The 11,519-nt window shown below is 47.4% G+C and overlaps 6 protein-coding genes across 6 annotated transcripts; 2 read left to right on the top strand and 4 right to left on the bottom strand.

Annotated features, from left to right (window-relative positions):
- Window positions 1–485: 485 nt before the first annotated feature.
- Window positions 486–1,995, top strand: EV420DRAFT_1644219 (uncharacterized protein; the record flags this gene model as incomplete). The annotated part of the gene is made up of 11 exons (XM_060477618.1): window positions 486–558; window positions 623–655; window positions 717–736; window positions 781–795; window positions 851–889; window positions 938–1,023; window positions 1,075–1,183; window positions 1,238–1,602; window positions 1,653–1,692; window positions 1,743–1,774; window positions 1,827–1,995. 11 exons carry the CDS (start codon window positions 486–488, stop codon window positions 1,993–1,995), a joined length of 981 nt encoding a protein of 326 aa, XP_060329387.1.
- Window positions 1,737–3,718, bottom strand: EV420DRAFT_538471 (uncharacterized protein). Its single transcript, XM_060482501.1, has 3 exons — window positions 3,622–3,718; window positions 2,439–3,568; window positions 1,737–2,386 (listed from the first exon to the last, which is right to left on the bottom strand). The coding sequence occupies exons 2-3, from the start codon at window positions 3,556–3,558 to the stop codon at window positions 2,133–2,135; spliced, it is 1,374 nt and encodes a 457-aa protein (XP_060329386.1). The 5' UTR covers window positions 3,559–3,568; window positions 3,622–3,718; the 3' UTR covers window positions 1,737–2,132.
- An 88-nt stretch (window positions 3,719–3,806) lies between these two features.
- Window positions 3,807–5,339, bottom strand: EV420DRAFT_1480943 (uncharacterized protein; the record flags this gene model as incomplete). The annotated part of the gene is made up of 9 exons (XM_060469722.1): window positions 3,807–4,012; window positions 4,054–4,137; window positions 4,216–4,244; window positions 4,300–4,465; window positions 4,514–4,558; window positions 4,682–4,749; window positions 4,856–4,893; window positions 5,100–5,176; window positions 5,303–5,339. The coding sequence occupies 9 exons, from the start codon at window positions 5,337–5,339 to the stop codon at window positions 3,807–3,809; spliced, it is 750 nt and encodes a 249-aa protein (XP_060329385.1).
- Window positions 5,340–5,530: 191 nt separating this feature from the next.
- Window positions 5,531–7,275, bottom strand: EV420DRAFT_538467 (uncharacterized protein). The gene is made up of 3 exons (XM_060482500.1): window positions 7,027–7,275; window positions 6,926–6,977; window positions 5,531–6,874 (listed from the first exon to the last, which is right to left on the bottom strand). Exon 3 carries the CDS (start codon window positions 6,862–6,864, stop codon window positions 5,722–5,724), a length of 1,143 nt encoding a protein of 380 aa, XP_060329384.1. The 5' UTR covers window positions 6,865–6,874; window positions 6,926–6,977; window positions 7,027–7,275; the 3' UTR covers window positions 5,531–5,721.
- A 62-nt stretch (window positions 7,276–7,337) lies between these two features.
- On the top strand, window positions 7,338–7,985 carry EV420DRAFT_1644217 (uncharacterized protein; the record flags this gene model as incomplete). Its single annotated transcript, XM_060477617.1, has 3 exons — window positions 7,338–7,795; window positions 7,847–7,897; window positions 7,955–7,985. The coding sequence occupies 3 exons, from the start codon at window positions 7,338–7,340 to the stop codon at window positions 7,983–7,985; spliced, it is 540 nt and encodes a 179-aa protein (XP_060329383.1).
- A 213-nt stretch (window positions 7,986–8,198) lies between these two features.
- EV420DRAFT_1644216 (uncharacterized protein) lies at window positions 8,199–9,697 on the bottom strand (the record flags this gene model as incomplete). Its single annotated transcript, XM_060477616.1, has 12 exons — window positions 8,199–8,367; window positions 8,420–8,451; window positions 8,502–8,541; window positions 8,592–8,754; window positions 8,780–8,948; window positions 9,003–9,111; window positions 9,163–9,248; window positions 9,297–9,335; window positions 9,391–9,405; window positions 9,450–9,469; window positions 9,531–9,563; window positions 9,625–9,697. 12 exons carry the CDS (start codon window positions 9,695–9,697, stop codon window positions 8,199–8,201), a joined length of 948 nt encoding a protein of 315 aa, XP_060329382.1.
- Between the last annotated feature and the right edge of the window lie 1,822 nt (window positions 9,698–11,519).

Here is an 11,519-nt window from a genome sequence, read left to right as displayed (position 1 = left end):
GAGCAAAGCAGTCGAGTCGTCACAAACGCCGGGTACCGGCAAAGTCGGCTGTTCCTGACCCACAACGTCCATCATTCGTTTTAATTCCACTCTCAGTTCCGAATCTTGGATCAGAATAAAACAGCCTTCTCCTCTTTCCAGCCAAAAATCCAACTAGCTCACGACCGGAATCAACTGCAGATAAGAGTGAGTAAATTTTATTTCGGCAATGACTCTGTATTCAAAAGTCTTCTGTAGCGGACCTATGACTGAGCGTGTCATTATCTCAGGCGGCTATTGGAATCGTTCATTGATCCACCGCATTCTACTCAGATGGTAACTCAATGCAGGCAATTATATTCATGTACGCTAATCGCTCTTTTAGTGCGCCTTAAGTATACGGTGAATATTCGTTCCTCCGTACGCCGCCACCCGTGTTTCAGGGGAAGGATATGAACGCTGCGCAATTCTTTCAAGCAAGCCTTTAGCACCCCCACCTCCTCCCGATGAATACCGATGCCGAAGACACCAAAGTCGCTGCCTTGTACCGAGAAAGTCTTGTTCCTCTATATGTCGTCCGTGAGTATCACCGTTTCCTCCTTGCGATTGTTCTGCGCAGGAGTCTGGATGTCTTCATTCACAGCAGCCAGCTTTACTTGGATTTTACACGACTACTGTAAGTACTCCAACTGGATGTATATAGTAGACTGATTACCGCACTGACATTTGCGCTGAAGTTGTGATGCTGGAAGACGAGGTATGTAGCTCTCCAATACATGAACAGCTGCATAACTTTCTTAGATCCGTTATATCTGGGTGAGTCGGGAGAGAAACAGTGACGGACTATCGGATTCAATACTATTTCCGATAGCCTCAGAAGCGAAACATAGGAAAAATTATATTCTTATGGGTGCGTTTACACCTGACTTCTCAACAATTCATCCTGACACCTTCCTAGGTTCGGTATTACAGCATTGCCCTACTTGTCGTCGACACTCTCCAAATTCACATCTTCTCCATTCTCGGAATAAACTCTGACAAGTTGTAAGTTCAGTCCTTCCGTAAAACATTTCCAGCTTGGTTACTCTCAAATAGATGTGTAGCCGCATACACTATCATCAGTGTCTTCGGGGCGATAAGTCTGTGGTCCGTCGAGATCGTCATGCAGTTACGTGTGTATGTCCTGTTCACATGCTCGAAGAGGGTATTACCTGGTTTCTTCTACTGTGAACTAGATTATTAATTTGCTTCATCCTAGGTGGCCGTGATAAATGGGATTCTCTTCGCGTGTTCTGTTGTCGGGTTCTTGTGGATATCAGCTAAGAATGCTGAGCAACAGAAAGCTCTCATCGCCGATGCGATCCATCTACCTTTGCTTGGGTGTCCGATCGTTCATCCCAAGATTGAATGGGCTCAATGGGTACCCGGTGAGTCTTGCCTCTGTTTCAACTGGTTCCAAGATATCAACTCGGTCGCTTTCAAAGCCGCCATTTATGAAAGTGTTCTTTTCGGATTTGCAATCTATAAGTCGTTCGAGTCAATGATGGACAGGATGAGGAGAGGACACAGTCGCGATACTCTTCGTTCTATTTTACTTCGCGACAATACACTATACTTTCTGGGGTATGCATTGCATCTCCGCTTTCCATTCCTTCGATAACACTCGGTGTCAGGATATCATGCCTCCTGGTTTTCAACAATCTCATGATTGTCGTACGTCGCTTCATTCCTCTGCTAGGGGTTTGCATTTAATGTCTGCTCAGGGAGTGGATAAACTTCCTAGGTTCAGTTATGGGTGCGTGTTGCCTAGAAGCCATCATAGTGGATATGTACGAATAGTTTCCTAGACCGTTTCATGCTGCTCTAGGCGTTCTTACGACTCGTATGCTGCTAAATCTCCACAACGCCGCTTCCTCTAGGGTAGAAGTATCGAGCACTGGCCGTGATGTCCCTGATCATCAACAAGGTAGTCTACCCTGGCAAGTAGCTAGTGTACCTTCTCTCTCCTTAGTTTGAACTACAGGATGAGGTTTTGGATATTCGAGGGGATAACGACAGATGATTTGACCTCAGGGCAGATCTGGTCGTAGTCGAGAATTACATTACATCTGGTACATATCCTAAAGTAAACGCGGATAAGGCTATATCCAAAATCAAGAGCGACTCCGGACCGTAGATGGAACATATCGTCGCAGGGCATATCTCCCATACAAGAAAGTGAAACCTATTCCAGTCATGAAATTGTCCAGATAATTACTCATCATACTTTCGTCATCTCTTGTTATGATAGTGATCGTTTCAATATGACTCGAATTCAATGAAGCTATCGTTTCCATTCCTGAAGGGAAGTGGTAGACGTAAAACACAACTGTCCGAAGTTCTACCAAGGGACTTAGGTCAAGAAACCCTGAAAGAAGAGATGAATTCTAGTTGACGTCGTTGAAGAATGATGTTCGCACCATTGTCCCACTCCACGACAGTAAAAGTGACGGACCGAAGACTTGTGTAGCACGTTCTGAGGATGCCGTTGATGGGACTGGGATCCAACGTGCATGAACTATTTTCAATCTTCAGTTTGAAAGTCGTCAGCCTGAGTGTCTTGTGGCGACTCTCAAGCCAACACAGGAGATCCCGATTCCAGCATTTCAACGATAGTGAACGCAAGTGCATAGGAAGTTTGCATTCTTCTAATGAGGACAGTGGAATGTCCGTGCCCCCTGGGTTCAAGAATCGTATCGAAAGTCGTTCGAGGTGACAGAACAGGCTCGAATACCAGAGGAGTCGCCTGAAGTTGGCGGCAGATGTCGCCTCGTTATCTCCTAGATCCTCGTAATTAAACGAGAGTCGCTTAATGTGTGGGAAATGACAGTGTAGTGCCCTCACTGGATCCAGCGACTGTCCGGTGATTATTGCTCGTATCAGGATTGCATCGGCATTAGCAAGGGCACGAAGAGCATGCTGGTATCGAATCAGTCGGTCCCACTTTGTATACATCTCAAGCCAGATTGACTGGATGTACGGAGAGATGGTGTTTTCTGGCGACTGCAAGAGTTTGACAAACTCTCGTACATGGTCACCGGAGTGAACACGTGTCCACAAGAGGGACCGACTGGACGGAACCCACGCCCTGCAGACAAGGCTGCAAGCAAGGAGGGTCTCTCGATCGGAATGACAGAAGTGGATGATGACTTCGCACAGTTCTTGAGGAAGGATGCAATCTCGGGGTACCATTATATGGTCTCGATATCTAGGGTAAATGTGGGAGCGGCAATAGACGCGGAGACGTCGTATAGGATGGAGAATGCAAAAGTAACGGTAAAAGTCGATTATAATGGGAAGATTCTCTTTGGAGCCTTGACAAAACGAAGCATAGCCTACCCTGACTCGCCTATACAGCAGAATACAGGAGGGGATCAAGGAGATGAGGAAGATGACGCGGATGAGGACAAAGAACACTCCTGTATATACCGCTACTAGGCAGCCAATGCAGAATAGACTGTACCAGAAATTTTCATTGGTGCTACATATTGAATGAGCAGTGTCGCCATTGTCCCGCGTGAAAATAAGATGAGCCGACATGAGAATGGGGCTACAAAACTATGGGATCAGTAAAGTGGGCGATTTGAAATATCATGTACTTACGTCTGTGAACGTTACCAATATCCGGATTTTTTTTGCTGAAGTCCAGGTTGCAACGAAAAGAAAGTTGACCGAAGGTTGATAAGAAGAGCATATCGAAGAGACAGAAGCCGTTCATAATCACAGCCTTCTTACGGCTGCTTGTCTTGGTAAATATATCCATGCGAATACAAAACTTAATGATGACATCACAGCCACACGCTCTCCATGCCATGGATGGTGCTCTGGACGAGGGAAATGAGGCACCCCGGTGGCCATCGCTGTACAATCCCAACCTCGACTTCTTTGATATCCAGCACAGTCCGCCCACGCTCGCGAACTACTCTTCTGCCGTTGCTCTCAGTGTCTGCCGTGCCAGCATTCGTCTTCGGTGTCTCCCCTGCATGCGCCCCATCTGCATGTGATAATATGCCCAGCTGATGGCTTGTTGATCACTGTCTATTACATCGCTACTACCCTTGTCCTCTGCAGGACCTGCCTGCAGCCGTCCCTCCTCCACACTTTCCCCATCTGCAAGAGCTAATAATAATCAGCACAACACTGCAGGTGTATGATTAGAATCCACCCACCTCCCGCCCGCCTGCACGACCCACCCACCGCTCACCGTCTCACTTCCATCAAGGTCGCTATCCAACATCCACTCGTTAGCGCCGTTAACGAGGGCACAGCGTCAGAACGTACCAGCCTCGTATGAATTCCGTCCAGCTTGTAGACGGCGGCCTATGCTCGCCATTCCTTGATAACAGCTGATGGTCGACGGAGCAGACGCGGGATGTGCAGCATTTGTCGGTGGGATACAGCGGCGACTGTTTAATGGTAGTCGATGCCGGTGCATGGATAGCATTCCCTATTCCCCGTTAGCAGCAAGCCTAGTGAAAACAAAATATACCCTTACCTTGTAGCCCTCGTTCACCCTCGAGTCCGGTAAAACAGCCCGTCCCTGTCGTGCAAAGGAATACGTCAAGGGCGATGCTTTAGCCTGAAGCCTTCGTTGTTTTCATCGAAGCGAACTGGCAAAGGCAGAGGTGTTAGCCCTCTGAATACCACGTAACGATCAACGAACCTACCATTCTATCCATCTCTCGTGCAGCACTTCCTCGCCTCGCCATCATTCCAAGGTGCACGGTAGGGCTTTGAGTTCACCAAAAAGACATCTTGCCACGGAAAGAATTGATCATCGTGGCAGCTGCAGAAATGGTTTGCAAGCAACACACCACGAGAAAGGATCCTTACCCACCTTGAATGACATTCTACCGGGCTTGAAGAAGAGTCAGCCTACCAAACAAGATCAGTATGTGTGCACCCCAGGAGAAAAAGTCAGACACACCGCTCCATACTCAGCGAAAAGAAAAAACGCTTCGAATTGTCATCATGGACTATGGTAAGAGGGGGGCTGCTGAGCATTGAACGGTGTCACAAAAAGCTATTCAAAATCAGAAAAATTTCAAGATAGAGCCCAGACCAAAGTGCTAAGTGCTTACCGTACTCATGGTGGTGGATGAAGAACACGCAACGGGTGTGACATTGGTCACAACTTCAAACCACCATGAGTGACGCACTGTAGTAAATGCGGGCAGGGCAGGTAAATGCAATGGTGTCACTCTTTTCCTCAACAAGTTTCGGAAAGAATCGGGGAAGTTGATTACGTAATCGAAGAAATCGGACTTAGCTCTGAACCACGCACACGCGTTTGTGCTCCCCAGTTTCCAAGGAATAGCCATTCTCAAACCGGCCGCCTGCTCTCGAGGTCCTGACGTCCCATCAGTACACGACAGCCGCCGCTGATGATACAAACGAATCTAATTAGTACAGTGCTGGCAAAGGCTACTTCGGACCGTAGATGGAACATATCGTCGCAGGGCATATCTCCCATACAAGAAAGTGAGACCTATTCCAGTCATGAAATTATCTAGATAGTTACTCATCATACTTTCGTCGTCTCTTGTTATGATAGTGATCGTTTCAATATGACTCGAGTTCAACGAAGCTATCGTTTCCATTCCTGAAGGGAAGTGGTAGACGTAAAACACGGCCGTCCGAAGTTCTATCAAGGGACTTAGGTCAAGAAACCCTGAAAGAAGAGATGAGTGCAGGTTGAGGTCGTCAGAAAATGATGTTCACACCATTTTCCCACTCCACGACAGTAAAAGTGACGGACCGAAGACTTGTGTAGCACGCTCTGAGGATGCCGTTGATGGGACTGGGATCCAACGTGCATGCATAGTTTTCAATCTTCAGTTTGAAAGTTGTCAGCCTGAGTGTCTTGTGGCGACTCTCAAGCCAACACAGGAGATCCCGATTCCAGCATTTCAACGATAGTGAACGCAAGTGCATAGGAAGTTTGCATTCTTCTAATGAGGACAGTGGAATGTCCGTGCCCCCTGGGTTCAAGAATCGTATCGAAAGTCGTTCGAGGTGACAGAACAGGCTCGAATACCAGAGGAGTCGCCTGAAGTTGGCGGCAGATGTCGCCTCGTTATCTCCTAGATCCTCGTAATTAAACGAGAGTCGCTTAATGTGTGGGAAATGACAGTGTAGTGCCCTCACTGGATCCAGCGACTGTCCGGTGATTATTGCTCGTATCAGGATTGCATCGGCATTAGCAAGGGCACGAAGAGCATGCTGGTATCGAATCAGTCGGTCCCACTTTGTATACATCTCAAGCCAGATTGACTGGATGTACGGAGAGATGGTGTTTTCTGGCGACTGCAAGAGTTTGACAAACTCTCGTACATGGTCACCGGAGTGAACACGTGTCCACAAGAGGGACCGACTGGATGGAACCCATGCCCTGCAGACGAGGCTGCAAGCAAGGAGGGTCTCTCGATCGGAATGACAGAAGTGGATGATGACTTCGCACAATTCTTGAGGAAGGACGCAATCTCGGGGTACATTAACCACTTCACGGTCTCGAAATCTTGCGCAAATGTGGGAGCGCCAATAGACACGGAGACGTCGTACAGGATGGAGAATGCAAAAGTAACGGCAAAAGTCGATTATAATGGGAAGATTCTCTTTGGAGCCTTGACAGTAGGAGGCGTAGCCTGCGCTGACTCGCCTATACAGGAGAATACAGGAGGGGATCAAGGAGCTGAGTAAAACGATGCGAATGAGGGCAAAAAACGCTCCTATAACTGCTCCCAGGGACCCAATGCAGAGTAAAACATGCCAGAAATTTTCATTGGCGCGACATATTGAATGAGTAGTGTCGCCATTGTCCCGTGTGAAAATAGGATTAGCCAACATGAGAATGGAACTACGGGTATATGGATCAGTAAGGTGGCGATCTGAAGTATTTTGTACTTACGTCTGTGGACGTGACCTGGTTTTACTTTGCTGAAGTCTGGGTTGCAGCAGGCCTACGAAACGGAAGTTGTCACCAAGTGAAGGTTGATGAGAGGAGCATACAGAGGTAGAAGCCGCTCGTAATCACAGCCCTCTTACAGCTTCTTGTCTTGTCTTGGTAAATATATCCGTGCGAATAAAGCCTTTTCGTATTTCACTACGAGAAAAGTTTCATCAGTGAAGAAAGAAGCGTTTTGCGCATCTAGAAGGCAGGTATTTTATCCCTCCTACTAACGAAAAATGCGGTCGGCTCGCTGCTGATGCTTGCGGGTAGCGGCAAGGAGAAGGAATGACATTGTTTGGTCCAAAAGCTTTTGAACACATTTGACCTCTGTGACATCACAGTCACACGCTCTTCAGTCCGAGTCCATGCCATGGACGGTGCTCTGGACGAGGGGAACGAGACGCCCCGGTGGCCGTCGCTGTACAATCCCAACCTCGAATTCTTCGATATCCAGCACAGTCCTCCTAGGCAACCAGGGGCCACATACCTATACCACTATGACGACATATTCAGCTTCACTTTGTACTGGACTCTCGTTTTCTATACCCCCATATTCCTTTGCTGTGGCGCCCTCGCCTTTTTGAACATCTCGTTTCCTCCAAAGCCTGCCTACGAGCCCTTACCATCGACAGAAGAATACCCATTGGTGTCGCTGAAGCTTCAGCCAAGGGCGAGGAAGCCGAATGAAAAGCGGTCGAGGGTTACCTTTGCGCTGATCGTTTTCCTGATGTTCTTGGCGATGAGCGTCATTGGTGCCGTGTTCGGGTCGACGGTCATGTCACTTGTGGTATTTGGATTGTTTAGAGCCGGCAAATACAACATGTCCACGTGAGTGACGTTGCTGGTCGCATCCACGGCGATCACTGAAGATTTGTACAGTTGGGTACCATTTGTCTCAGCAGCTGTACTGGTGCTCGTCGGTCTTCTCAAGTACGTGTTCTTCATCGTTGTGATGTCTGAGGGAATTAATTGATGAACCCAATCCAGTGTTTGGCCATCTGTAATCTATATAATCTAACGAATATTCCATGTACCGAGATGACAATAACGAAGCATAGAGTGCTTTTACCTCTTAATCTGTATGTTACGAATTGCGACAGCCAGACGTAACACTTGACAATCTGTAGCATCATCCTCATTTACTAGAAAGTACAAGATATTGTCGCGAAGCAGCGCTTCAGAAAACCTTGACGACCTATCCCTTCGAATATCCAAAACCTCATCCCGTAGTTCAAACTAAGGAGAGAGAAGGTACACTAGCTACTTGCCAGGGTAGACTATCTTGTTGATGATCAGGGACATCCCAGCCAGTGCTCGATACTTCTACCCTAGAGGAAGCGGCGTTGTGGAGATTTAGCAGCATACGAGTCGTAAGAACGCCTAGAGCAGCATGAAACGGTCTAGGAAACTATTCGTACATATCCACTATGATGGCTTCTAGGCAACACGCACCCATAACTGAACCTAGGAAGTTTATCCACTCCCTGAGCAGACATTAAATGCAAACCCCTAGCAGAGGAATGAAGCGACGTACGACAATCATGAGATTGTTGAAAACCAGGAGGCATGATATCCTGACACCGAGTGTTATCGAAGGAATGGAAAGCGGAGATGCAATGCATACCCCAGAAAGTATAGTGTATTGTCGCGAAGTAAAATAGAACGAAGAGTATCGCGACTGTGTCCTCTCCTCATCCTGTCCATCATTGACTCGAACGACTTATAGATTGCAAATCCGAAAAGAACACTTTCATAATTGGCGGCTTTGAAAGCGATAACTTTGGAGCCTGTTGAAACAGAGGCAAGACTCACCAGGTACCCATTGAGCCCGTTCAATCTTGGGGTGAACTATCGGACACCCAAGCAAAGGTAGGTGGATTGCGTCAGTGATGAGAGCTTTCTGTTGCTCAGCATTCTTAGCTGATATCCACAAGAACCCGACAACAGAACACGCGAAGAGAATCCCATTTATCACGGCCACCTAGGATGAAGCAATTTAATAAAATAGTTTACAGCAGAAGCAACCAAGTAGTACCCTCTTCGAGCATGTGAATAGAACATACACACGTAACTGCATGACGATCTCGACGGACCACAGACTTATCGCCCCGAAGACACTGATGATAGTGTATGCGGCTACACATCTATTCGAGAGTAACCAAGCTGGAAATGTTTTGCGGAAGGACTGAACTTACAAGTTGTCAGAGTTTATTCCGAGAATGGAGAAGATGTGAATTTGGAGAGTGTCGACGACAAGTAGGGCAATGCTGTAATATCGAACCTAGGAAGGTGTCCGGATGAATTGTTGAGAAGTCAGGTGTAAACGCACCCATAAGAATATAATTTTTCCTATGTTTCGCTTCTGAGGCTATCGGAAATGGTATTGAATCCGATAGTCTGTCACTTTTTCGCTCCCGACTCACCCAGATATAACGGATCTAAGAAAGTTATGCAGCTGTTCATGTGTTGGAGAGCTACATACCTCATCTTCCAGCATCACAACTTCGGCGCAAATGTCAGTGCGGTAATCAGTCTATTATACACGTCCAGTGGAAGTATTTACAGTAGTCGTGTAAGATCCAAGTAAGGCTGGCTGCTGTGAATGAAGACATACAGATTTCTGCGCTGAGCGAGTACGAGGAGGGAATGATACTCACGGACGACATATAGAGGAACAAGACTTTCTCGGTACAAGGCAGCGACATTATTGTCCTCAGCATCAGTGTTCATCGAGGGGAGGTGAGAGTGCTAAAGGCTTGCTTGAAAGAATTGCGCGGGGTTCATATCCTTCCCGTGAAACGCGGGTGGCGGCGTACGGAGGAACGAACATTTACGGTATATTTAAGGCGCACTAAAAAGAGCGGTTAGCGTACACGAATATAATTGCCTGCATTGAGTTAGCTTCTGAGTAGAATGCGGTGGATCAATGAACGATTGCAATAGCCGCCTGAAATAATGACACGCTCAGTCATAGGTCCATTACAGAAGATTTTTGAATACAGCGTCACTGTCGCGAGAACAAAACTCTACTCGCTTTACCAGCAGCTGATCTCGGTCGTGACCTCGTTAAATTTTTGGCTGGAAAGAGGAGAAGGCTGTTTTATTTTGATCTAAATTTCGGAACTGAGAGTGGAATTGAAACGAGTGATGGCAACATTGTTCAAGATCGCCTGGCTTTGCCGAAAATCGTTTGTGACGACTGAATTGCTGTTCCCGGTGTCTCAGCTTCCATCCTGTAAAGGCGACAACACATCGACCTGCCTGACCGACTCCACGATATTGTTGTTTAATGTCGGTCTTCTACTGGGCATGAATTTCGTTTTTATTTAGACGCCCTTGAAACGACTGCTCTTCGTATGTCGATTGCAGCTGAGTGGCCGTTACTATCGCGCACAAGGCGATATACTACGTTTCATCTGTCTGAAGATGGTTCTAAAACTTGCGGGTATAATACTGTACCGTACGGTGGCATATCCTCTACATCTGTATCTCCCTAGAATCTTAGTATCCAATCTGTAACACGCGTTGTTTGTGTTATGAGTTCGAACCCCGGAATGCATAATAATACATGGAGCGCTGATACAAATTGCTGTTCCTGGTGCTTCGAAAGCGACCATACCTCGCATTAAGGGGAGTGTATTCAACGAAGAATCCTTGGTCGGATATGTATCCCTGGGCGTGGACCCGAACTTGAGGGTGGGGATGCTGGCGGTTCGCTAAAGTGACGCCTGACGGACTTCTCTCGGGATTGTGGCCATGGCCCCTCCCAGAACTGGACACAATTATATCGGGAGAAGCTGCTTTCTGAAGATTCGGTAACATGCGGGATGTAAGAACTATGGAAGCGATATGAAGAGATAGCGTACTTACCGGTGACTGAAACGTGATATCTCAATCACACTCTAACGGAAGGCGTCAGGTATTTCGGGTGGAAGATATGTCAGTCAATTTTTAGACGTGACGAGAAGAAGTGATCGAGCTTCACGATACCCCGCTGGAAATTATCATTACGCCATTCATCGAATACTCCTGTCCGTATGGCTGTAAGATCTTCACGAATCTTGGCTAGACACTCAGACCATGCAGGATGGTCAGGGTGGATCCGTGCCAGGGCTAGCAAAGCACTCCCTTTCCCTCCCAATGCCAAAATCGTGACCAAAGTGAGAAGATTCTCTGGTTGATGTGCGTATTCTGCCTGTTGAGGAGAAAGAGATGACAACCCGGTCACATATGCCACGGTTATCTCCAGCAGCCGTGAGTCGAACCTGTGCTCGGTAAATGTGGAGAGGTATCCTTCCCTTTGGAACACCTCGAATGCTATAGAGATACCCTGCCGGAAACATGGGCACAAGACGCGAAGTTTCGTTTCGTATCCCTGGCCAAATACGGTGTCCAACCAGGACGAGCGAGCCCAAAAATCATCATTAAAAGTGGCTTGAAGGAGATTCTTAACAATGGGCTCAGAGCACCATGAGACGGGACGAGGAAACTCTGCTGAAGGGAATAATGCGTCCCTTGGGTTCACTAGTTCGTCGAAGACGTCGAGTATGGA

The sequence above is a fragment of the Desarmillaria tabescens genome, assembly GCF_030435595.1.
Source record: "Desarmillaria tabescens strain CCBAS 213 chromosome Unknown EV420scaffold_23, whole genome shotgun sequence".
Lineage (NCBI taxonomy): Eukaryota > Fungi > Basidiomycota > Agaricomycetes > Agaricales > Physalacriaceae > Desarmillaria > Desarmillaria tabescens.
This window is presented reverse-complemented; position numbering and strand designations above follow the sequence as displayed.

Coding starts and splice junctions, on each gene's coding strand:
- EV420DRAFT_538467 (XM_060482500.1), bottom strand. CDS start 6,864: ATGTTGGCTAATCCTATTTTCACACGGGACAATGGCGACACTACTCAT.
- EV420DRAFT_538471 (XM_060482501.1), bottom strand. CDS start 3,558: ATGTCGGCTCATCTTATTTTCACGCGGGACAATGGCGACACTGCTCAT. Junction 2,387..2,438: donor TGTCGTGGAGTGGGACAATG/GTGCGAACATCA, acceptor CTCTTCTTTCAG/GGTTTCTTGACCTAAGTCCC.